At 44.1% G+C, this 26,936-nt stretch overlaps 5 protein-coding genes across 5 annotated transcripts in view; all 5 read left to right on the top strand.

Annotated features, from left to right (window-relative positions):
- The window catches only part of HOXA13 (homeobox A13), a 63,072-nt gene extending 60,247 nt beyond the window's left edge, over positions 1-2,825 (top strand). Inside the window, exon 3 of the transcript XR_013601684.1 lies at positions 2,774-2,825. The gene's annotated coding sequence lies outside the window, so the exon portion shown is untranslated. The remainder of the gene's footprint in view (positions 1-2,773) is intronic.
- Positions 282-3,868, top strand: HOXA9 (homeobox A9). The gene is made up of 2 exons (XM_078663481.1): positions 282-891; positions 2,774-3,868. The coding sequence occupies exons 1-2, from the start codon at positions 336-338 to the stop codon at positions 3,010-3,012; spliced, it is 795 nt and encodes a 264-aa protein (XP_078519607.1). The 5' UTR covers positions 282-335; the 3' UTR covers positions 3,013-3,868.
- A 6,461-nt stretch (positions 3,869-10,329) lies between these two features.
- HOXA7 (homeobox A7) lies at positions 10,330-17,902 on the top strand. Its single transcript, XM_078663478.1, has 2 exons — positions 10,330-10,834; positions 16,011-17,902. The coding sequence occupies exons 1-2, from the start codon at positions 10,453-10,455 to the stop codon at positions 16,316-16,318; spliced, it is 690 nt and encodes a 229-aa protein (XP_078519604.1). The 5' UTR covers positions 10,330-10,452; the 3' UTR covers positions 16,319-17,902.
- A 636-nt stretch (positions 17,903-18,538) lies between these two features.
- Positions 18,539-26,936, top strand: part of HOXA3 (homeobox A3) — a 154,347-nt gene continuing 145,949 nt past the window's right edge. The window contains exon 1 of the mRNA XM_078663474.1: positions 18,539-19,067. The gene's annotated coding sequence lies outside the window, so the exon portion shown is untranslated. The remainder of the gene's footprint in view (positions 19,068-26,936) is intronic.
- HOXA6 (homeobox A6) lies at positions 24,540-26,184 on the top strand. Its single transcript, XM_078664383.1, has 2 exons — positions 24,540-24,978; positions 25,760-26,184. Exons 1-2 carry the CDS (start codon positions 24,540-24,542, stop codon positions 26,032-26,034), a joined length of 714 nt encoding a protein of 237 aa, XP_078520509.1. The 3' UTR covers positions 26,035-26,184.

Below are 26,936 nucleotides of genomic sequence, written 5' to 3'. Positions count from 1 at the left end.
GTGATCTTTTAATCCTGGCTGGCCACAATTAAAACAAAACTTCGCCGTATAACTCGGCTATCCCCTTTTTGCATATAAAATTAAGAAAAAAAAAACATATGGCTTGCCGCTATAAAAAATGATGGCTGGAAAACACTGACCCATTAATAGACTGCGGACTGATTTATACGTTATTGTTCTGCTGCGCAGTCACGTGACGCCGGGAGGGCCAATGGGCGGGCGCGCTGCCTCCAACTTATTAGGTGACTGTACTTCTCGCTGGCTCCAAGTTGTTACATGAAATCTGCAGTTTCATATTTTTTTCCTGGAGGTCCCGCTCTGCCGTGTGAGAGGCGATGTCGACCTCGGGGACGCTCAGCAATTACTACGTGGACTCCTTCCTGCTGCACGACAGCGAGGAGCTGGTGCAGTCGAGGTATGCCGCGGCCGCCGCCGCCTCCGGCCCCCTGGCACCCCCGGGCAGGCAGCCCGAGCACGCCGAGTTCACCCCCTGCAGCTTCCAGTCCAAGAGCCCGGTCTTCGGCAGCTCCTGGAACCCCGTGCACCCGGCGGGAGGCGCTGGCACCGTGTACCACCACCACCACCCCTATGTGCACCACCACCACCCCCACCAGGCGCCCGAGGCCGGCAGGTACATGCGCTCCTGGCTGGAGCCCGTGCCCGGGGGGCTCTCCTTCCCCGGCCTGCCCTCGGCCCGGCACTACGGCATCAAGCCCGAGCCGCTGCAAGGAGGCGCCCGCCGCGGGGACTGCACCCCCTTCGACGGCCACACGCTCCCGCTGCCCGACTACGGCAGCTCCCCGGCCGACAAGCAGGGGGGCAGCGAGGGGGCCTTCCCGGAGGCGGCCGCCGAGAGCGAGGCCAGCGGGGACAAGCCCCCCACCGACCCCAGTAAGTGCGCACACCCACCTACCGGCTGCGCGCAGCGCGCAGGGGGGGCACCGCCTGGCATCTCCAAAACAAACCTTTATTCATGTTTACATTTAGGTGGCATTGTTACTCGGCACAGGGGTTACCCATTATCGCGCTCAGAGCCACGGAGATTCATATCTCGCCACAATACACATGTGCCTTGTGTGTTGGCAACATCTGCGCTTCACGGTTCGTTGCCACGCTGCCCTTCCCGGGGCGCTCAGCACTGTCCCCGGCATGCATTGAACCACACGCATGACCTTGTCGGGAGAAACCCATGCAGACCCTGGACTGAAACACGAGTTACACACAGTGTGGCCCTAGGCGTGAGGGTGTGTGTCGGCGCGTGCGTGTAACGATCCATGCGTGTGTAAGGTGTATGTTGTGTGCGAGCGCGTGTGTTTACGTATATGAATGCTTGTAGAGAGGCGCATACATAGCCATATATTTTTGTTTGTGAATACACAGAGTCCAGTGTGCTGGTGACTGTGTGTATGAGTGTGTCCGTAATGGGAGTTTGTGCATTTATATTCACTGTTTGAGTGCGTGTGCATGCATGTATGTATGTGTGGGTGGGTATGTATGTATATGTATATATATGAATGTGCGAGTTATACAAAGAATAGTGTGTGCTAATAATATGAGTATGGTAATTTTGTGTGCCTGATCTGGTTGTTTATGTGTGTGCGATTTTGTGTGTATAGCCATGCTTGTTCATGTGTGCATATATGTGTAGTTGGCTGGATGTGCACTATACAAAATAATGTGTTAGAAAAGGTACTTGAGTTTGTATATGCACACACATGTGCTTTAGTGATTTTCTGTGTTCGAATGTACAATCTTTCATATTTTCTGTGTGCAATGAAGTTTGAATCCAAAACTGAAATTGTTTTTTTTATTTTTCTCTCTTGTAATAAACAGACACGCACACACACACACATACAAGGGTAGATAAGGTTGTGTGCAAATGTTATATAACTATATATATATATATATGTTATGTATATATATATATACGTATATGCACATATATATGTATATATACATATGTACATATAGAGAGATATACACACACACATAACACGCACACACATATGCAAGGGTAGATAAAGTTGTGTGGAAATGTTATATATATGTATATATATGTATTCATATATATATGTACACATATATATATGTACACACACATAACACGCACACACATATACAAGGGTAGATAAAGTGTGTAAATATTATAAATACATATGTATAAATATATATATATTCATATATATGTATATATACATATATGTACATATATAGCTACACACACACACACATCTATATTGTATTGTGCTTATACCTTTAAACTCTTGGACAGCATTACAAGAGCCACAGTAACACAGATCCACACCGAAGGACTGATATCCACAGAAACTGGATTATTTGCGGCCCAGTCATTCACTGAAATGACGTCCCTTGGCCTTCCCGCTTAAAGGGCAGCACACCCCTTCCCCTTGAAATGTTACAATTTAGTTTCAGATGCACTTTAAACCCATCATGGGTATTTTTGCGAGGTGACACCCGCACCCTGTGCTGGTCCCGGCGAGCCGAGGTCTACTTTAAAATCAAGTTCTGTAAACAAAAAACAAGGGCAGAGGGGGCGGGGCCCGGGCCTTTTACTGCCTGTGCACTTCTATTTGACCCCGCCATGTGAAACCTTGCCTGTTCCTTGGCAGCGAAGTTTATAGCGCTTTATTAAACATTAGGGGCCGCACAGCTACATCCACAAAGCGTCGACATTTAGGCACAGCGAAGCGGTTCCGCACTGTTTGCGTTTACAGCCCCTTAACTCTTTTTTCTTCTATTTTTACTCTTTCAGACAACCCGTCCGCCAACTGGCTGCACGCGAGGTCGACGAGGAAAAAACGCTGCCCTTACACCAAGCACCAGACGCTGGAGTTGGAGAAGGAATTTTTGTTCAACATGTACCTGACCCGGGACCGCAGGTACGAGGTGGCCCGGCTGCTCAACCTGACCGAGAGGCAGGTGAAGATATGGTTCCAGAACCGCCGGATGAAGATGAAAAAAATAAACAAAGACCGGCCCAAGGACGAGTGACGGAGCGGAAACGCGTCGACCGCCAGGTCTCACTGTGTCAGACCCATTCGTATCATTGTGTACACGTAGCGCGCCAGAACTCGGGTTACCGGGGCCGGCCACGAGGTACTGTAATAGTTTCATTTTATACCAGGAAAGCACTAGGCCATTATGGAAGCTGGATGCGAGATGGCTCGTACAAACCTACCTGTTCTCACCCGCAGAAAAAAAAACTACCTTTTCAGAATGCACACAACTACGTTCGGACTGTATGGTTTAGTTTATACATATGAATATATATATATATAAATAGATGTATATATGTAGCTCTGTTTATTTGCTATTTGTTGGCAGCGAGGTCTGCTGTAAAATACTTGAATACAATGTGTTATGTTGTGGTAAACATGTATGTGACTTGTCGTATGTGCTCCGGTGCTGTGCACGTTTCTGATTGTGAAAGCCGAATATGGATTTGAACTCAGGTTGTTAAATATGAAAACAAGTTGCATAGAGTATAGCTCGGTAGAGTGCTAAGTATGCGTTCTGTAGACCAATTTAGTCTGGCGCAAAGTTGCGCAGGGGCGCAAAATACGCGCAGGGTACGAAGCAACTCTGACGCAGTATAATGTGGCCTGCACACGTGATATGAAGCTGTCTATGTCGGTTGTATGTATAATCGATATATTAAAACAAGGACGAGTGAGTTGATTACTTTCAACTTTGTTGTGCACCACTGGGCAATGAATACTATTTGGAGCTATACTTATGCTGAACTTAAGGTTAACTACCTATTGTTTATGTTGAGACTTATTCAAATACTTTGATGCTCGTTGTAATGAAGTTTAACCTATTGAAATAAATTATACGATATGAAACATACACTTGTTTATAGTATATTTCTATCAATTGAAATATTGCGTTATAGAGAAAAGTACACTGTTTAAGCTGACATAGTTACCTCATGGCCTAGAGACCAAATTGTAATAATGGAATCTATTTACTTATTTAGAAATTTAAAAAAATTGATTTATTTTGGGTGATTTGTTTAGTTACTCAGATGGAGCGAGGCGGGATTAATTTATTTCAGTGCCATTTTTTTCAAATGTGGTCGCCTTCGGGTATATATAGCAAACAAACAGTCTCAGGGTGATTCATTCCTCAGTAAAGGCTCCAGTGTTAAACATTTCTGCATATATTGCACGTTCCATAATAGTCAAGAACTATATATATGAAAGATAATGTCTCAGAAACAGCCATTGCAAGTCACGTGATGCTGCCGTTCTGGACAAAACACCTGATTAATGCTGAGTAAAACATTTAAATAATCATAGCAACTACTTCGAATGTATCACGTGGCACTAAATTACTCCCATTTCATATGTCCCAGTATTAGATGCCAATAAAACACCTTTTACGGTTATTGAAAAACGTAACAACAGCAGAATTGATTAGGATCAGGAAAGCACATTCTACCCTACAATATTAGGAAATGTTAATTTAGGCCAGCTGCCAGACATGTAAAACTTTGCCACATTTGTAAAGGCAGATGCGAGGCATTACAGATGTATGTTTGCAGATCGGGAACATCTTGACAATGTGTTCACAAGTACCTTAAAGAGCACAATTTGCTATAATGTGTAGGCAGAAACGCTATGTACAGTTAGTTGCATCGCAAGTGTCCCAGAAAGGCAAGGTTTCAAACATTAGAAAAACAAATACGTATTTGTTCACATTAAGATTGCTAAAGGCGTACCCAGACAAAAAGAAACAGGAGACTGGAAATAATTGAATCAGGAAGATGTCAAGAAGGGTAAACCAAGGAGAAATGGAGACACACCAACTCAGTGAATTACCCCAGAACTGTTTCGGCCTTGGGTAGACTTCTGGAAGCCCGGGGAGCCGTCCTTTCCTTCGACAAAGCGTCGTCAAAATATCCCTTCCTCGAAGTATAAAAAAAATAGCGTTTGAAAATGTGTAGTAGGGATACCTCGCTTCAAATGTTAGGTGGGGAAAACAAGTCGGTTCACTTTACTTGCAAGTCCTGACAGATGATGTTGTTAGGAAGCTCAGAGCCATATAGTGCAATAAAATAAAATTACTACTGCTACAATTTATGGGGTGTAAACGGCTGCGGGGCTAACCGACAGATTTGCAGGAAACAGCACAACTTTGCAGATGTTCCCCGGTGCCGCAAAACATGTTAGAATGTCACTTTTTTTTAGCAATTACTGGTCAGTTTGATGTGTGCGTTTGATAATTAATAAATAAGGAGTGTTTCTGGTGTGCACAGGATTGTAATTGCTGCTTTTTCCGGGGCTGCGGGGTGTAGGAACGCCCTCCCTTGTTGCAGACAGAGGAAACTTCAAAGAATGTGCCCCTGAGAGTGTGCAATAAATGGCCGGTCTGCAAACTGTCTGGAATTCGCCCCTTAATGACTTTACAACTGTCCAGTCGCAATTAAAGTTTTTCCGACAGAAGCCCTTTTCAGTTGTTTTGTCTGGCTGCCTCGGCCTGTGCGGAAATTGATTATTTTATGGCTCTGTTTTCCTGAAATACAAGTTAGAAGCTAATTCTGTATCTTTTGGAGCATCTCAGGACCAGCCTTTATCTTCAGCTGCAATCTTCAGTGAAGCAGTACGAAAAAACTTGGTGTTGGTGTTAATTCAGTAGTAAAGTCCACTAAGTCCTTGCTTCGGCTGCTCTCAAGCGTTTACAGCATGTAACGTGGCTGCACTTACCGCTGCTGACCAGCAGATGGCAATATGATTCCACGGAACCGATTTTCAGTCGCACAGGGAGTGCAGACTAGTTACATGGAGGCTTCCAAAATGTCTTCCAAAGCAAGGCGGAATAATGGATAGCAAAGGAGATTTTCTTTAAGGCGAGATTTGTGGTTTCTATATCCGGGTTCTCCATAAAAATACGAGTAACGCTGATAAATGTTGAGTACTGCCATGTTTGTACATACGTACAGACACACAATGAACCAATGTCCACGTGCAATTGCAAATTCTGTTTCATCGAGAAGTATACGTTGGTGTTCCAGCAATCATGTTTACAAAGTATCCCCGCTACATGGCACCATTGTAAGTCGTGTTATTTCAAGTAGGTAATATAATAATGTTTATTTTCTAAAATAATGATTTTCGACACCATCCTATATATGTTTTGACGATGTGCTGCTTCATAAAATTAATTTATTTGTAATTCTTTGTTGATATGCTTAAAGGCCCTTCATACCACAGGCCATTTGAGAGCATTTCAGAGAATATTTATTTACAATGTATTTTATTTCAGCATATTCAATTGCACCTTTATTTTTTTAAATGATCATATGGGGTGGCCTTTGAATTTCCGAAATTAAAAGAACTGAATTCTTGTTTTGAAATGCGGATTAGTTTCTCGGGTATTCTGCAGGTCAATCTACCAACAGTAAAAGAAAGCAGGCTAGCGCTTACATGATTGGTTGTTGTTGTATGATTTTTGGCATCATGTGAACTCTAAATGAAGTGTCCACGGAAAACATTCTTGCTTCTCTTATGTACAATTTCAATGAAACTTTCAGACCATTGTAGAGACTGCGTGACGACTGCAAAACTGCATCATATATTAAAAATAATACGTGAATAAAGATTGCATTGTAAAACGTTAACACTGCATTATCCCTAAAAATGTCAGCACGATCTTTATATAGACTGTGTAAAAGTTCTGTTTAGCTTCTAATGTTTTCAGATTGGAGTTTGAAAAAAAAGTATCTGTTTCACTAATCAGAGGGTGTTCGTTAAAAAATGCAACTAATTTACGATGTTATAAGTTTTCACAATGTATATGTCGTCAAAAGCCGTCTTCTCCATTTGCGATTTGATGTGGGAATTGTAAACAGAAAGGCAAAATCAGTGCTACAAATTGTGGTAAACGTAAAAGCATCGGGGGTGTCATCTTTATGTAAACATTCGCATGGATATCACAATTTAAATATAGTACAATAGAGGTGTTTTAATCCTCGCTGAAGGAAGGTAGTTTCGTCAGAATTACGTACTGGTCGCAGGATGACAGTGTGAACACAGTCACCGTTGCTCGGATGTAAAATATTACACCTGCGATCACACTTAATAAATGTGTTGTGTCCACGAACACGCGTTCTCACTTTATCCTTTTTCAAGATTTTCTGAAGTGTCCTCTGCAAATGTCACAATCAAAATATTTTCAGGGAGCAAGATTTCTCGAATTCGCTTTGCATTCCCGAAAAGGATAAACAATGTACTTTTATGTTGTTGTAGCGCAGTTTTATTTAAATACACATATTTTCGAATACATTCCCCAGAATCGCAGGCATGAATGACTCTTTATATTTTAAAATGCAGATACATGTTTTTTTCTGGGAATTATGTCGATTTGCAAGTGGGCACAAGCACATTAATACATAAACCACGTTATTTAAAGGCTGCACGTTTTTTTTTTTAAATGTCTTTTAAAAACAAATACAAAAAGATAGTCCATGCGCATAATGGTAACCCATGGCTGCACATTCGAATTAAAAGTGGACTCTTGTTTTTGACACATTGAGACAGTACGCACATCCGAAAAATTGGAACAGTCGAATTAAAATTAAAAATAAATTCTTTTTTCACTTTTAGATGGAGAAACTCACCTATGACTTCAAATAACGAGTCCAACATTTAACACCTGGATATTTAAAGGAGTAGATAAAAATCTATTTACGTCACATTGCTCTTTTGTGTTTCTATCATTTTACGCAGAAATGATCTTTAAGCAGGTAGGCCTCCTCATATTGTAAAACTGTTTCCAAAACGGGGGACAGCGTACAAAAATGCAGCGTTCAACCCAAAAGCCTTGCACAACATAACTAACGTCAAGGTCCCCAGAAATCATGCCAACGTCTAGACGCAATTTCTGCTTTCGGTATCTTTCTTCCGCCATTTTGGTTGTGTTGTCAGGAGGAGGTCAATTTATTGGCCTAACGGTAACCATTCCAGGCTCTTTGATCTTTCCAGGTCTTCCTGTTTGTGTCGTTTTTTTCTGTTCGATTGCAGGCCCTTTCTTTTGTATTCGCACGAAGGAGGTCCCGGTAAGTATATATTTGCACAGATGCAGTAAGTGTGAACACATCCGGGTGCCCCGAAGGTGATTTTGCTGTACAAATGCGATTCGAAATATAAGAAGTGAGCGTGCGTCCATTAATAGAGCAGTCCAATAAAGAAAAAGTACAGAAAGATACAAAAAAAGGTTGAAACAAATCCATTCATCGATCTGAAAAAATCTACAAAAAAATTAAAAAAGACAAACATGTAAGAACGAGGTTCCTTGCTCGCTGCGACGCCTTGCTTTAGGGCCCACAAAGGTACTGGAGATTTTTAAACTCCTAAAAAGAAAGGCTTAAAAATGTGTCCACGATAGAGATCAGCGGCCGTGAGAAGCTGTTTGAAGAGAAGGAAACGAAGCCGTAATTGAAGGCAGAGTTTCCGGTGCGCCATTGTGGTTCCCGAAGTTTATGATGTGCAATATAGCAGGGCAATAAAAGCTGTCTTTGCCAGAGATGCGTGTCCGAGCAAAGCCCTTTTACGACGCATTCAAAGAACAGGAGGTTCGACTTCCCCGGCCCAGCGTCTGTTCCTTTTCCTTCCTCTCACTTTGTTCGTAGTGTGTGCTTACAAAATAAGGCAATGTGTGCCTGGATGCACGAATGCAGCCCGGGCCTGCGGGAGAAAAGGAGAAATTAAAAAAAAACGTAGAGAAAATAACAATTCGGCAGCAGCTCGAGAGAATTAAACACCCAAATCACTTAAGTTTTAAATTCATTTTACAACATGCAGCGAATTTAAAATGTCCAGGTGTGCCCCTGTACATTGCTTATTTTATTTGTAATAAACACCCCATGGTTTGATAACATGTTTGCATTTGCATATGTGTGTGATTATGTATTTGTCTGTGCGTGTTTTGTGATTGGTACAATAAAAGATGTGGACACATTAACAAACGTATAAAAAAAACAAAAGGAGAAGAAAATAAAGACGCCTCTTTAAAGCCCTACGAAGAAAAGGTAAACACACATAGGTTTTGAGCAATTAAAAGTCAGAGTCCAATGTCCTGCTATTGCTGAGTTGGGCCTGTAAATACAGACAGACACACACACGCATGCACACAGACACTCTTTTTCACGCACACACACTTCACACGAAATATATTCTCACGTGATATTTAATAGTCCTACAAAACTATATGGCATTCAATACGAATTATTCAGAAGCATTTTATGGCCGAGGTTATGGTGCTTGGAGGGTGGGGGGGAGCTTCCGCTCTGGTTGTGCCGTTTCAACATCTGGCAGTTGTTTTGAGGCACTGACGATGAAAATAAACAAGGGTGTCCCTTTTTTTTATTATTCACTTACATATTGGTTCATTGTCTTCTTTTTACGAGGCCTGTGCGTTTTACGTTTGTGTGCACTTCTTTGCCTGGAGTATTGTTTACTTGGGAAACACTATTAAAGATGATGGGTGTGGTTTGTTGTGGTGATTCCCTGGCTAGCCACGGACGTGTGGTTCATTAGTTTTGAAGGTTTCCGGTTTCTCTTTCTACTGCTTGGCAAAGGGCAACTAACAGTCAATCAGTAACAGCAATATGGATTCAAGAAAGAAAAAAAACACTGTGCCAAAACGTCAGCCTGTCAAGCATGCATGTTCATGCCTCGAAGACGTCAATTAAAACGCACTGGTGCTGCCTAGCAAGGTGTACACACATACACACACACGCATTTTCAAACACATACAGACACACACCACAGGCATAGAAACACACAACACGCACATACAGACGCAATACACATACAGACACAAATCACACATACAGATACACAACGCACACTGCGTATTTTCAAACACACACATACAGACACACAACGCATAGAAACACACAACACGCACATACAGACGCAATACACATACAGACACACAGCACACGTGCAGATACACAAGGCACACATACAGACACACAGCACACATACAAATACACAACTGCACACACACACACATACAGACACACTGCACACACACACACACACAGAACACATACACATACACAACGCACACATACAGACACAGCACACACAAAAGCCCACATTCAGACACACGGAGACAGAAAGCACACAGACACACACGTGTGCACGTGAAGCGGGACCCGAGAGCCGTGCACGCCCGGCAGTGCCCGTGTGTGTGCGTTGGCTGGCGCTGCAGTGCAGCGCGCTGGCCCCGGCTCCACCACCTGTGAGGCTCGCTCAGATTGGACGAGGCAGTCATATGGGGCTGGTCACGTGCGCAAGGCAGCTCAGTCCAAAAAGAAAATGGGGTTTGGTGTAAATCTAGGGGTGTAATGTTATCATATATCACGCTACCTCGTAAAACCGACACTGGAGCCCACCGAACAACAAATCACAGGTCAAAAATATGAGTTCCTCGTATTATGTGAACGCTCTTTTCAGCAAGTATTCGGCGGGGGCTTCCGCGCTCTTCCAAAATGCCGAGGCCACCTCCTGCGCCTTTGCGCCCAACTCCCGGGGAGCCGGCTACGGGCCGGGGGCCGGGGCGTTCCCCTCGGGCGGCCTGTACAACGTCAACAGCACCCTCTACCAGCACCCCTTCTCCTCCTCCGGATACGGACTGGCCTCCGACGCCTACAACCTGCACTGCCCCGGCTTTGAGCCCGGCGTCCCGGTGCTGTGCGGCGGCGAGCTGAGCAAGGCTGCGGGCTGCGAGCCCCCGGAGGACGGCGGCCTGCACCTCCAGGCGGACAGCAACCTGCGCATCTACCCCTGGATGCGCTCTTCAGGTGAGGGGGTGCCCGTGTGTGTGTGTGTGCCCGTGTGCGCACGTGTGCATGTCAGAATCTCTGCGCTTTGCATGTGTGTTTATTCGGGTGTGTGCACTTTGTGTATGCTGTGTGTGTGTGCACGGTATGCCTGTCTGCTTTGTGTGCCTGCGTGCTGTCAGGGCGGCCTTTATGGCTTTAATTATAGCCCAGGCGCCATTGCCTGCAAAGCCAGTGGCATTGTATGGAAATGAGAGCCATAAAAGTTTTTATTGCACAATTAATGGCTTCTCCCATTGCAAACGCGCTTGCCCCGGAATTTCAAGTTTTTATGTGTGTGTGTGCATTGTGTATGCACATGAATCGGGTTCACGCAGCGCTATCCTAGCTGCAGAATGACGCCATGACAAACGCGGCTGCACCCCGAGTGAGTGGAGGGTGGAAATGAAACGGAAAAGAAAAAAAAAGTGCTGATGAGAGAAAGGGAAGCGTGAGAATCAGGAGCAGAAAAAACTAGTATATATATATCGAAATAGGGACGTCAGCTACCGGAGATAACCTACAAGAGCATATACATTTCGACAAAGTACAAAAAAAAGGCGTTACTTTTTGTCTGCAGCCTACTAAAAGGCTTTACCCTTCATATACTCTGAAAGAGGCTAACTGGTGGCTTTTATAGAAGGCCTGAAATAATTATCATGACGAGGAACCCCTAATATTTGCAGATTTATGAAAAAGCTCCTTAAATGCAAATTTCCAACAAGCCTCGATAAGAGGCAACTTAATGCGTGCATGAGGCGTCCAGCAACCCCTCTTTTTAGATGCAATACTGCTCAGACTGCGTGGGGGACAGACACGGGACATTCACCCTAGTCAACGTTAGAAGATATATTTTGTATATGAAAGTCTGCACAGCCCCCACCCCCTCGCGGAGGTGTGCTGTGCACAGGTTATGCAGGGCGAAGGGTGAATAATGTGGCTGCGCTGTGTGTACAGTACACGTTCACTTCACGGGGAAACACCTCTTCCGCAAGGACTCTGTGGTGTGTACTTCGTAAGGAAGGGGACGTGCAGTTTCATAGTGGTTCTGTGGCGTGTGTAAGTCTGTGTACTTTAAGAGGACATTTTCATGAACATGTTGTGTTTACATTTTGGCAGCAGTTTCAGCGGTGCTGCGCGGTGTGCTTGTCTGTTTTTTATTTTCATAAGAGTGTGGTTATTTTGTTTAAATAGGATCTGATTAGTGTGTACACACACTGTCAAAAACATATAACTATATTATAAAAGGGGGATGGGTGCGTTGCCGCCGCAGATACTAATTTAGGCATTCTGAATGCGGTTTACTACGAATAAACATGACGTGGCATATATATATATATATTCAGATTTATTACGGTATGTGCATTGTTACAGCTAAGGCATGGCTTTCATAGAATGCATGCCATGCACAATATTGTGGAGAATGCATATTTAAATGAAGTTGATTGTTGCGTAGGTTATCAACCTTTTAGGGCTCTATAGCGCGTGCATGTGTATGTGTGAGTTATTAAATTGGATATATTTTGTAAGCATACGTGTTGTTTATATTATCACGAGAATACACATTTCTAGGGGGTGTGATGCGTTACTCCGGGTAGTTACTGAACTCGGTGTGAGGTGCGTGTTACCAGTGTGCCTTTTTGTGTGCTGCGCATAGTGTAAGTGTAAGGAACGCACATTTAAAGGGCATGTGTGTGTGGGGGGCGGGGGGGGGGGGGGGGGGGGGTGCAGTATATCGCGGGGGAGTGCACATTTCCAGAAGCATGCCCCGGCACTTTCACGGATCATGCACATTTTACGGGCATGGATTGTGGCTGTATGATCACATATTTTCGGGGGGGCTAGGTGTGTGTACATTATCACATACATACTTCAGGGAGCTTTGTGGCTCGGGGACTACCAAGGCTGCATATACCAGGGATGTGTGGTGTGTAGATGTGTTATTGTGGACGCCCCTTTTCAGAGATTATGTGTATTTTAGTGCCCTGTGTTGTGCGTGTGTGTGTGATAGTATTGGGGAATTGTTTTCACATGGCTGTAAGGCGCACATTTTATAGTTGATAGTTTTCCGGGAATGCGTACGTGTGTTTCTGTGTGTGTGTGTGTGCGTGTGTATGTTATTATGGGGAATTATTTTCTACAAGGCTCTATGGCGCAAATTATCAAGCTGATATTTTCAGTGGCTACATACCTGTGTGTGTCTCTCTGTGTTGAGTGAATGAGTGACTGAATGAGTATACTATCACGACAGATGAATATTTTACTGGCCTGTCTGATGTATACTGTATCCGAAGATGTATATTTTCAACGAGTGTGCATCTTAAGGAGAAATGGCGGCCTCTACTTAATAATGTGGTTAGTTTCTATTTAATGGTCTTTGCTTCTGTGCGCGTGCGCATTATCGGGAGGAAGGAATTATTTTATGGATCTGCATAGTGTATACATTATCTCAGAGAAGCGAGTATACACCCCTGGGGCTGTGCCTTATAGTGTATCATCAGCTACGCGCGTTTTCAGGTGTTTCATTGATGTGTGCACTAAGGTATTTACTTATTTGTCAGGTGGCTCAGTGGTGTGCTAATTATGAGGCTGAATGCATGCCTTCTCCCTGCCATGCACGTTATAATTGGGTGCTCATTTGCATGGACTGTGCTCTGTGTGCTTTACGCTGCACAGGATGTGCAGATGCGTGTTTTGGCGTTGCACGTGTACGAGTGTAAAGCGTTGCATGCATGTTTTTGGTCATCTATTGGTTCTGGTGGCTGTGAGGTTTGCAGGGTGTTGCGAGGAATGCCACATTCCTCGCAACACCCTGCAAACCTCACAGCCACCAGAACCAATAGATGACCAAAAACATGCATGCAACACAATAACACATAGCCTTGCCACCAAGATGCAAAACATATTTTCATAAAACTGCACATGTATCAGCCACTAGAAACCGTGCGTCTTCAAATAATCTACACAACACATTGAATGCAAGGCCCACCGCCAGCAGGCTAGCCACTAGCATGCTGGCGGTGGGCCTTGCATTCAATGTGTTGTGTAGATTATTTGAAGACGCACGGTTTCTAGTGGCTGATACATGTGCAGTTTTATGAAAATATGTTTTGCATCTTGGTGGCAAGGCTATGTGTTATTGTGTTTTATGTATTTTTTGGTCAAATATATAGTTTCTGGTGGCTCTGGTGTGTGCTGCATCAAAATCCCACTCATCTGCTGGTGGGCAGGCATGTTGTGGGTGCTGTATGACTTATTGGAAATGTGTGTCTTTTCTGCTGGTAATGAAATGTGTCCTTTCTGCTGGTGGTGAGGGATCTGCTGTTGTGTTGCGTTGATTACATGGGGTAGTAGTGAATAGTTGTTGGTGACTGTTGCGTGTATGAGGTTGTGGCTCTTCAGCTGGTGGCAAGCACATGTGTGTTTTGAGATGTGGCACAGATTACCTGCAGACAATGTGTGGTGTCTTGTAACTGTTAAGCAGGTGTTCTGGTTTCGAGAGTATGGCTTGCGTGTGGATGGTGCGATTCATTGTGCTGCAGCATTAATTGCTTCTAATGCACATTGTTTGTGGCCAGTAATTGTGTGGCCAGAGCTGTGTTCTGCTGGTAGTCGGCCATGCCACGTTGTGTTCCATATATTTTCTCATGAAAGGCACACTTGATAGAGGTCACGAGGATTGTTATTGGCAATGCATCTTGTTTGTAGGTGCAAAGCATGCTTTAGTCTGCAAAGGTTATCTGAGGAAAGTGTATAGTTTATGGTGGGTGTTTTGTTTGTTGAGTACTTTAGGAAACGTGGCTGGGTTTGCTATGTAGGGTTACATGGCTCATTGGAGGTAATACTTGATTTCTGTTAATGTCCCGTGGCTTGTTGGGTGCAATGATTACTTTGTGGTGGTGGTGATTGTTGAGTGGCTGGTTGGGGTAAGGCTTAGGTTTTGATGGCAGTCAGGGTTGTGGCCGACTGGGTGTAATGATTCGAGGGTTAAATGGCTTACTTTTGGCCATCCTTACTTTCTGATGGCTCAGTGTGTTCTGTGGCTTACTTGAGGTACGTTCGAGTTGCTGATTGCCCTGTGTGTCCCACGGCTTATTGGAGGCAATGCCTATTTTCTAATGATTGTCTGTGTAGAGGGGCGTATTGGAGGTAATGCTTACGTTTCTGATGACCATGAGGTGTTGGTGGCTTATTTGGGGTACTGTTTGGTTTCTGATGGCTCAGACTATTGTTCGGCTTGTATGAGGTAATGCATAGGTTAGGACTGCCTGAGTGTGTTGTTTGGTTTTATTTGAGTACAGCACAGGTTCTGATGGCCTGAGTGTTGTGTGGGTATTTTGAGGCAATACTCCGTTGCTAATTGTGTATGAAATGGTTTGAAGTGAAGCTTGGTTTCTGATTGCCGTCAGTGTCTTTGAGGTAATGCTGGATGTCAGATGGCTGTTGCTGGTTTATTTGAGGTAATGCATTGGTTCTGAGTGTGTTTGACTTTATTTGAGTACAGCACAGGTTTTGATGGCCTGAGTGTTGTGTGGGTTATTTGAGGCAATGCTCAGTTACTGATTGTGCATGAGAGTGTTTGAGGTGATGCTTGGTTTCTGATTGTGCATGACAGGGTTTGAGGTGATGCTTGGTTTCTGATTGTGCATGAGAGTGTTTGAGGTGATGCTTGGTTTCTGATTGTGCATGACAGGGTTTGAGGTGATGCTTGGTTTCTGATTGTGCATGAGAGGGTTTGAGGTGATGCTTGGTTTCTGATTGCCTTCAGTGTCTTTGAGGTAATGCTGGATGTCAGATGGCTGTTGCTGGTTTATTTGAGGCAATGCCTGGTTGCTGATTGTGCACGAGAGAGTTTGAGGTGATGCTTGATTCCTGATTGCTGTCTGTGTATTTGAGGTAATGTGTGATGTCAGATGCATGTGTGTGCTTTATTCGATTCAATGCTTGGTTTCTGAAGGCCGTGAAGTGCGTGGTCTACGGTGGGGGAGCCTGTCTCTTTCTCTGGTGCTCCAGATAGTGCATGGTGTGCAAGATTGCGTGTGCTCATGTTATGGAGCAGTGCTGTGGTGGCCGCTTTAGTGGCTCTGTTCTCAGCAGGTCTGGACCAGGCCTCTGCTTGGACGGTAAACTGACCCCTGGTTCCCTTTGTCCCCCCCAGGTGCGGACCGGAAGCGGGGCCGCCAGACCTACACCCGCTACCAGACCCTGGAGCTGGAGAAGGAGTTCCACTTCAACAGATACCTGACCCGGCGCCGGCGCATCGAGATCGCGCACGCGCTCTGCCTCTCAGAGCGCCAGATCAAGATCTGGTTCCAGAACCGGCGCATGAAATGGAAGAAGGAACACAAGGACCAGCCGGACGGCCCCCCCGGGGACGCCCCCGGCCCCCAGCCCGCCTCGGCCGCCGAGCAGAAGGCGGACGAGGAGGAAGAGGAGGACGACGAGGAGGAAGACACCGCGGCCTGAAGGCGCAGCCCGCGGCCGTGCAAGGCGGCCCACTTACCGCCATTTTTAGCGCTAGTCAAGACTGTTTAGTTTTAGCAAAACCGAGGAACCAGCTTCTTTTAAGAACTCTTAATATGTCATTTTGTTGACTAAATTGTAACCCCCCCCCCGAAATGTTACTGGTATTATCACAGAAAATACTCTGTTTTATTTCCAGCCTTACTGTGAAAAACGAGAGTGTTAGTTGCGTTGGTGCTAGAGGAAACAATATGGATTCTTGTTTTTGTTTTTTTCAGGGGACAGTTGTTGGCTTGTAATCCAGCACCGTAAAGGGACTGAACTGCTCTGGAGGAGGAAAGTCAGAAATACACAAATTTCTACTTACAACAATGTGTAATTTGAAATTAACACGCAGATGTGCTAAAGCATTGCCCCCACCCCACCAATAAAAGCCATCTAACCTACACACACTACCATACATTCTTCCAGACTGCTGTTTCCTCCCTAATGCTGTAAATAAAACACAACTATTAATTGCACACGAGAAAAGATACTTTCCACTTCGAACTACCTATCTCGAACAGTGTCCGGGTAAAGTGCATTACGCGTTCACGATACTACCTAATTTGTAGAAAATAAACTTATCTTTCTGTTTGTTCGTCTTTTTGTTATGTTAAAATTCTGAAGGAAACGTAATTGCACGGAGGCGGTAAAAATGTTTGTACAATGAATAAGTCGCACGTGACCACTACACAATGCAATGTCGTTTACTACCTACCGCCCAGACTACCTACACCCCTGGTCCGTCTACCTACCTTTTACATAAACTGTATTTTATGGATCCAGGGTCTTTAATGCCGTTTTACGATGTCGTTTTGTGTGTTTATATGTGCGCTAGAAGCTAGAATACCCCGCTGCTGGGGCCTAAACGTTGACTAAATCTTGTAAAATAATTAAATAATATACATTGTCGCGAAAGAATAAATAATGAAATGACGTGTTGCTCGTTTCAATTTTCAGCTCCGAAAACTGATTCTTTTAGCTCTATCTTAAGAAGCGCCTTTTACATGTTGATTTTACTTAATTGCTAAATGCCTAACCTTTCGATTTGGAACATTGTTCGTGCCACATAAAAGTCTTAATAAACAAAATACCGTTATTTCTTAATTCTTCAAGATCACAATTATAAATCTGATTATGTACGTAGCATGACTGTTATGTGGCATTCATTATAAAAAAGAGCATACTTTACATTAAAATGGCAGACTTAGCAGTTTTTTTGACAATGTTCTTTCATTTGTGCATCATTCTGCAATCAAACCAGATATATTCAGTTGTGTTTGCGTGTTTGTAGTTGACTGTAATTTGCTAGCATGAAGTATTAATAATGACTATGTTTAAAAACCGCTATAGAGCTCTGACTACATTGTCATAAATTGTGAGTTATACCGTCTGTATTATTTTTTTTCATTGTAAACATACAGGTCATATTGTGTTTGTACTGGAAAAGATGTATGTATGAAAAGATACCTCTTTAGTATCACTTGTCATCCCGTGTTTTCTGTCGCACAGGAAATAAAAACATGCTTGCGAGCCGAAAAATTTTATTTTTTGTCATTATTATGAGTATTGTAGTGCTTAGAAATATTAGGCATCGATGAAAGGGGGAAAAAAGGACATAAGAAATATGAACAAAATCATTGATTACTAAGGATATTTAAATTAGCTCATTTATTGAAGGTCAAAAATGAGGAATATCATGTCTACGTTCAAAAGGATCACGCATTTCGAAGTAAACTTTTCACTGATGCACACTTCCTAGAGGTAGTGAAAAATATGAAATGGTGAAAACCCCACTCGTGGCCTGGGAGACTTGTGAGTCGAGACACCTTACATTAGAACACACCTCATACGGTCAGAATCCGTGTTAAAGGGATATTTACACCAGAGAGTTCAATGCGATGCTTCAGTCAGTAAACAAACAAGCCACAAGCCGCATAGGTTACAAGCTTCTGTGCACACCTATATTAAAACATATAATAATCGCCCAGAGAGACAATGTCCGTTCACTCGGCGCGAGTGGAAGGTGTTTGCAAGGTCGGCAGAGAGGTGGGGGCGCCCAGAATCTTCATCCCGCATAGATGGCCTGGGGGGGCTGCCTCTGCGCCCCACAGACCGCCCCCGAACAGCTCGTCTCTGTGCTTTGGAGGTCAATAATTGGAGCGGTTCCTCCTGGAGGCTGGTCCCTGCAAGGTAAGATGGCGTCTCCGTGAGCCCTCCCCCTTCCCACTGATGAGGAAAGGGCCATAAATCCGTTGTTGTTTATGAAAATTTACAACTTTGCAATAGAACTTTATGAGTTGTTCGTGAGTTCTATTGGCCGCGGCTGGTCATGTGGACGCGAACCGAGAACATGAACTTTTTTTTTTATAATTTCCCTTGCGAGAATAGCGCTGCATTCTTGTGCTCGGCTCAGTCCTGCCACGGATTTCGCTGGATTGAGACCCCAGCCCGTCGGTGCAGGGTGCAGGGTCCATGGCGCCCCGGCAGCTGCCCAGGGCGGGCCTCCCGGCCGGCGGGCCCCCGTGCCGGGGCTGGAGGGTGTGGCACCCGGGATCCCGGGCTCCGGACTGGCGGCTCCTCGGCGTGCTGCCTTGCCTCATTTCCTGCTCCTTCCTGGCACCGAAAGGACGGGGCGATTCGTCTCCTGTGCAGCGAACGAGACAGCTGTCAAGTGAGCGGCGAAGGCTCCTGCCAGCCAGACCCAAAGGTGAGAGCAGCACTGTGGGGAGCACAGACAGGCGACATGGGTTAGGGATTTTCATACATTGCGCAGTTTCTAAAAACATTTCAGCTAAAACACTGTCTTTCACCATCTCTACCTGAATAAGGACAGCCACGCACAATAATTAACACAGTTAATGCACATATATTGAAATAGTTTTCTAAGCTCTTTTTTTAAATGTTTTTGGAAATTGTTCATTTGTTGATGTAATATTGAAATTCCAATATATATATATATATATATATATATAGTATTCTAACCTCTTTATTTGAAATGTTTTGGAAATTGTTAATTTGCTAAGGTAATATTGAAATTCCAAAATTATATATATATATATATATATATATATATGTATATATATATATGTTGTTGGTGGATTCCTATGCTAATCTGTTTATACTGAATTAATTGTTTTTAGATTACATCATTTCCAGGGTGGTAGAAAAAAATGGTGTTGCCTTGAGCTTCTGTTCAAAGCCTAACACACCCACAGTTTACTTAAATGAGCATACGTGAGTGTGTGGTTTGTGTAAAGTACACACACACACGCTATTTATTCATCAACCGCTTTCTTCTTTTTAATCACTTTCGCTTACAGTAGCACAGAAACGATGCACCCTGCCTGTACACTCCCACCCCTTTAAATGACGTCTGTTTATACATGCTGGCGCGTGTGCCTGCGTATGTTGTGTACGTGTCTGTGTGTGACGCAGTTCTCAAAGTACTGCATTTGAACTAATTATTAGATGACGTGTCTCAATTTAGGAAATTGTACATTTCGTCCTAAGATGTCTTAGTGTACATTTATTGTAAACAAATAAATGCATACGTTTTGATAATTATGTTTTAATAAATACGTTTTTAATGACAGTATCTCCAAAGTAGGAATGAAAAATGCACAACAAATAAAGTGATATAAATGTAATGAAGTGTTTAACGTGGGAGAAGACGTCAAAGCAGAAATCGCATCGATTCTGCAGCGGTGTGTGCGACGTGTTTCCGGCTGTCAGAGGCTAGAGCCAGCCGCGCTCGTGAGTGGAGGAGTTTCGCTGCTCCGCGTTGTTGCTATTCATTACGGCAATTAGTGACTGCGAGGTAATGCGGGAGCTGATAATATCGACATTGAGTGCGCTTTGTTATCGGGAAACAGAATTACATTTGCATTGCAATGCAGTATCTGGCCGGCTGCAACTGCGGTGAAGGCTTTATTTATTATTAGGCGATGTTTGCTTGCTGGCGCCACCGTGTGGCGGAAAGGGTGAATTTCTTGTTGGGAGCCCCGAGCCGAGGGACGAGAGGAAGCGAGCGAGTGGCCTACATTTCGGACAAGAAATATGAATGAATCGATCTTTTCTAGATAGGGATAAATTGCGCTCTTGAAGTTAACGTCTGTAGGTTTCAAGTGCTCTTAAACTATTGGCCTGTGTGTGTGTCTGATGGATAGAGATTGAAGACGGACAAATAATAAAAGTGTTGAATGTGACTCAGCCAATTGCATTTGCAAGTGAGGTTGCACGTTCAGTGTGCACTGGGGTTGACGCCGGCCTTTGTAAGCAAACAATTCAGTATTTTCGATATTTCTGTACACCGCGATACTGTAGAGGCATTGCCAAATATCCAATTTTAAGTTAATATACGCCACGTGCACTTTTTAGAGCTTGTGTGGCGTGTGTATATTATTTACTTCTTATCCCACAATAGCGTTGCTGTACATTGCATTTCTGTGTTTCGTTTGATACGTGACTCCTGGGGTAAAAGGGTGTACGTTGAGGGTACATCTGAAATGATGGCCTTTGAGGTTTGATGTGTGTCCCGTGAATGTATATTTTTCGTGTAAAAAGAGACCATGCGTCTTTGTGTGTCGTGCTTCGCCTACAGAAGTGTTGCGGTGGAGTACGTAAGTGTGTACTAATGCAGGTGGACAGTTGACGCAGACATAATTCGCATCCTGTGTTAAAAGAAGACACAGCATTAACAAGGAGCATACAAAAAATGAATGCTTGTTGTATAGAGCCATTGTGTTGTTTTTTCCCTCTCTGGTTTGCTATACAGTGAGGAAGTAAACAGTTACCAAAAAATGTAAATGTTATTATTTGGAGTTTTAATGATGATCGACATCCCTGCAGGAGCAAACATTCAAAAATGATAATATATTCCCGCACGCGGAGCACTAATCTGGAACAATTCACACCGCAGGGGTGTTTATAAATGTGCGCATCTTTAAACTCTCTGACGCATAAGAAGATTTCTAGTGTACACGAACCTGTACCTTTTATTGAACAACATGTCCAGGCTGTTGAAGCCTGGAGTGGCGTTGTGCATGCTTTGTCTCCGGCATACGTGTGCACTCATAAGATGTGTCTACGTCATGGACTAGTCCAGGCGCCTCCTGTTTTAAACTCTCTTCACAGACAAAATGGCGACCAGGCCCTTTCATGATGATATCTGCACACTTCAAGGGAATTTCCAAGCCTATCTGCCTTAAACATCACCTGCTCCAATGTATTTGAGGAATGTGTTTAACGTTTTCGGTAAAATAGGAATATCCCTGTCTTTAATTCCATTCTTTTTACTTTAATTAATTACGCCGTTTATTCCCACATTGTGCCTTTGTGACACAGAGTCGCCAATGTTTGCATGTTTCCTTTATTGGGAACTTTTTACAAAATCCCTCCACTCACATCAACCAGGGTTAGATCTATGAAGCAGCCGAAAGGCAGCGATAACACAATTAAAAATAAAAACATTAAAAAAAAACACTAGATCCGTCCTCATCGACCTACCTTTAGTAAGTGAGAATAGAATTACATCAACTCTGAAAGATCGCCTGTTTATTATTTCCTTTTATGGCCTTGCTAATATTCCCTTCGGGGGTCTGGACCTAATTTCTTTTGGTGGCATTATGGCCATTATTTTCTTTTGGTGCGATTAGTATTATGTATTTTGGTGGGATGGTTATTATTTATTTTGAGTGTGATAGTTATTATTTTTTTGGGGTGTGATTGTTATTATTTTTTTGGGGTGTAACGGTCATTATTTCTTTTGGTGGGGTGTTTATTATTTCTAATTGTGGCATAGTGGTAACATCTTTTTCTTTTTGGTGGCATGATGCTCATTATTTCTTTTGGTGTGATGGTCATTATTTATTTTGGTGGGATGGTCATTATTTTGGTGGGGTGGTCATTATTTCTATTAGTGGGATGGTTATTATTTCTTTTGGTGGGATGATCATTATTTATTTTGGTGGGGTGGTCATTATTTCTATTGGTGGGATGGTTATTATTTCTTTTGTTCCTTATTGTGGCATGGTGGCAATTATTTTTTCTTTTGGTGGCATGATGGTCATTAATTCTTTTGGTGGCAATATAGTCATTATTTTTTCTTTTGGTGGGATGATGGTCTTTATTACTTTTTGTGTGATATTATTATTTCTTTTAGTGGCATTGTGGCCATTATTTTTATTTTGGTGGCATAGTTATTTTTTCTCTCAGTATGATGTAATGGCCGACACATTTAGCAACTACAAATTAACGCACGGAATCTAGGCACGGTGAACGCACAGCGACGCCGGTGCTTCCCTAGTCGCTCACAGTTTATGTCAGATTTTAAGGTGTGGGCATATTGTCACGTGTCCCTCAAACCGACGTCGTCAATAAACTGGTTGTGCTTAATTAAAAGTGGTGGTATTTCCAACGATCGCCAGACGCCTGGCTCATAAACAAAAAGTGCCTTAAACAGTTATGCCGCATAGGGCAACAAACAATTATGCGGGAGGCCTAGGAGCTGCACACCTCTGCTTAAGAAGGGCGCTATTGAACACATTCTGTGTCAAAGATTGACGTGTAATGGGATATTTGTAAAGTTTTCTTGCGTCACACACTATTTACGTCACAAGATTCAGGCGCTGGCGTATGAACAGGTAATACCATGTAATAGCATGGATAGTCGCCTTGTTACAGAAGGTGTGAATGAAGGGCGAGTGTGTTATAATGCCATCTGCTCTAGAAGGACGGAACGCAGGTTTTTTTTGTGGATTGTCCTGTTCCGTTCGGAGAGGCCCCTTGTGATGTGATATTGTTGCGTATAAATGTCTGTGTCAGCAAAGTGTTACTCTGGTTCTGTGAGGACGTTAGAGGAAGGGGTGGGCAGTGTCCAGTTACTAGCCGGAAGACTCGCGTTGGCCCAGCAAATGGGGTCTGCCTGTGCGCAGACATGTTACACCCTGGCAGGCACAAACCTCCCTGCAATAAACCCCTCCTGCTGCCGCATTCCGCAAAGTACAGCAGGCTTTATAATTGTGGTTTGTGTGCTCGGCCGGCTCCCTTGGCAGCCTTCCCGGCGGTGGATTTATGGCGGGTGTTTTACACCAAGGCATCCCTTTCATGTGCAGAAATGTAAACAAACCGGGGATGCCTTTCATCTCTGTGCCTATCTGAATAAGGGTATGCAGACACACAAACACACAATGTAGCACTCATATAACACACACATTGTATGTAGCCACGCATGTACGTACCTATGTTCTCGCCTTTGTGGTACAATCAATGCTCGTCGCCACATGTTATGCCTGACTGTTAGTACAGGCACTTAATACGAATACACAAACGTGTCTATGTTGTACTGTATCTGTTCTCATATTGAAACTAGTTATTTGCGTCTACAATTAAACACAAGCGCACAAACTACCTTTTCACGTATTTCTCTTGGTCTTGTGTTTTCAGCACTCCCACGCAGGCATTTCTCCTGATACCGCCTTTTACGCGCACACACATGTATCCCCGGACTTGCCTTTTACACACACAGAGACACAGTCATACATATATTTCCCCTGGTCTTACTTTTACACACACACCGAGACATCTCTCCTGGCTTTCCCTTTTATACACCCACACACGCACACATACACTGCCTAGGCCTTGCTTTTTTCTATTACACATCCACACTCATTATCCTGACCTTGTATTTTTTACACACAAAACCATGCACACTCAAAAACACACACCTCTCTCTCTCTCACTCACACACACACACAAATGTCCCCTGATCCTGCCCCACACAGGCGCAAAACTCACCATGCCGGGTGCCCAAAAGGAGTGGGCGTGTGCGCCCATATACTATGCTGACAGCTGCCACGCAGGGGTTATGTGTGTGTGTGTGTACCCGCAAAGACACACAGTCCAGCACTCTGCCTGCTCGGCACTTGTGAGTCTGACAGCAGAGCTGAGGTCCAGCTTCCAGGCACCTGGCAGGGGTGTGTAACTTTGCCTCGAGTCCCACGGGGGCTCTCCCGGAGGCAGGCGCCTCGCCATTGGCCAGCCGCAGATCAGCTGGTCGCATGTGCTGCTGTCGGTTTTGGCGCTCGGCCATCCAGAAACAAACCACTTGGATGACTTCTAATAGATACAGCCACATATACTAATACAAAACAAATCCGGGCGCCGCAGAGTGGGCGAGCAAATGAGTTCCTATTTCGTCAATGGCACTTTCCCTGGTAGCCTGGGCAATGGCCAGGACTCCTTCCTGGGGCAGATCCCACTCTACCCATCTGGCTACGAGGCGCTCAGGCACTTCCCAGCTTCTTATGGCACTTCGACGTTCCAGGAGAAAACCTACCCCTCCTCTCCTTGTTTCTACCAACAGTCTAACGCAGTTATCGCCTGTAACCGGGGAGCCTACGAGTATGGGGCGTCCTGCTTCTACCCAGAGAAGGAGGCGCCGGGCGAGTCCCCGACCGGCAGTGGCAAGCAGCGGGGTCACGGCGAGTACCTGCACTTTTCACCCGAGCAGCAGTACAAGCCGGATGGCGCGCAGAACAAAAGTGTCAGCGAGGACTGCGGCGACCGGAAGTACGGCAGCCCGGTCTACCCCTGGATGCAGCGCGTGAACTCCTGTGCCGGTGAGTTTCTGGGACACCTTAACCTGTTTGTCAACCAATAACTTCGCAGTCATTCTGCAGGCAGGATGCAGAAATGCACGTGCATGTTACAGGGAAAGCTCACTTCCAAGCCCAAGCAAATAGCGTCTCCAATTCAAGCCCCTCATGTTACCCAAAAGTGAATAATACATTTTAACAGAAAGGTGACTATAATTGATATGTGGATGTTTAAATAACCTTAATGTGGGGGTCTGATGCTATATCGACACAGTAGTCATATAGTGCTAACGTGTAATTCATGTTTACACCCAATACTTTCATGTAGCCGAGTAGGGGTTACTCCAAAATATCACAAATGTGCCAATAATTCAATTGCATTTTTGGAGTGGGTATGAAATGTGCAACAACGCCATTTAATGACGGCTTATCTGCCATTTAAATGAAAGAATGGCCAGTTATATTAAGGATATTCTATTTCAGTGCTTTGCAGGGACGTTCTTAAAAGTACACTGCACCAAATATACCTCAAAGTTCGGCTTCCTCCAACTATGGGAATAGAGTGACTGCAGAACATAGTTATAGTGCGCTGTTTTGAAATATGACTCTGTGCTGTATGGTGCTATGACATAGTGATGCGACATTAAGTGGGAAACTGATACACCTTAGTGTGTATTTGTTTTATAGTGCAGCCTATTCTGCAGTGTAGAGCTGCCCCACAAGTTATAGGGCCAGGGTGTTTTGTGATTCTTTGTGTGGCGCTTTTTTAATCACAGTGTTGTATTTTTTTTATTCCTTTTTACAGCTTCTGTCTATGGGGTGCACGGGCGGAGAGGAAGGCAGACTTACACCAGGTACCAGACCCTGGAGCTGGAGAAAGAGTTCCACTTTAACAGGTACCTCACCAGGAGGCGACGGATCGAAATAGCCAGCGCGCTCTGCCTCACCGAACGACAGATTAAAATATGGTTTCAAAACCGGCGCATGAAATGGAAAAAAGAGAGCAAACTGGCGAACTCCACCCAGCCCAACAGCGAAGACAAGGTGGACACGCCGGGGGAACTGGGCACCCCCCAGTAAAGGTGAACGGGCCTGCCTGGGACCCCCTGCGGCTGCCCTAAATGTACATTTTTTGGGAATTCGGATGCAGACGCTTTCCTCCATTTTGAAATTTCCAGGACTTTGACTCCAGCCGCAGAGCTCTAAAAAATACGAGGGGAGTTTACAGATGAGTACTGTGCAGTGTTAGATTCCGCGTAAAAGTAGATAGATTAGATGCGAGCGGGCTATCCTCCCTACATCCGACTTCGCGAAAAAAGTAGTTGACATGAAACTGTTATGGTCCTATATGTTGCTCAATTTGTCACAAAGGACCCGGGCTGCTCACTGATTGTACTTTCAAGAACTAAATATTTCCACGACAAATATTTTCCGGCCAGTCACTCAAAATACATTCCATGCCTCTTTGTTTACATTTGCCGCTGTCAGTTCACGAGGCAATAAAGCACATACCTGGCAAAAAAAGACTAGTATGCTGCGTAAAATAAGCCTAAACAGTCGGGCAAACCGGAAAGAAAAAAATAGAAATGTAAACAATGTTTACTTTCTATTTTGCAGTCGGTTGGTATGTACCGTCTCCCATATGTTATTAATTAAAAATTGGCTATTTCAAGTCAAATATTTCCACTCAAAATTCATACAAAATAGGTGCCTGTATATGTCAATATTTTCCCAGCTAAGAGGTCCATTGTTGACTGGCATCATGAAATATGAAGAAATTGCCCTTTAAATGGAGGCATGTCTTCTTGCAGCAGAACAAACACAGGTTGGAGAGTGTAGCCCAGACCGCTGCCTGCAAAATCCCGAAATATTCTAAACTACAGGAATTATTGTGTACTTAAAAAATAAACACTCCCAGAGCCAGGTAAACACGGTTCGCTTTCGGTGTGAGTTTAACGCCCACGACTCCTATTTCAGACGGA

Source organism: Lissotriton helveticus, chromosome 10 (assembly GCF_964261635.1).
Source record: "Lissotriton helveticus chromosome 10, aLisHel1.1, whole genome shotgun sequence".
Taxonomy (NCBI): Eukaryota; Metazoa; Chordata; class Amphibia; order Caudata; family Salamandridae; genus Lissotriton; species Lissotriton helveticus.
The sequence above is the reverse complement of the archived record's forward strand: the minus strand, read 5'-3'. Positions and strand labels throughout refer to the sequence as shown.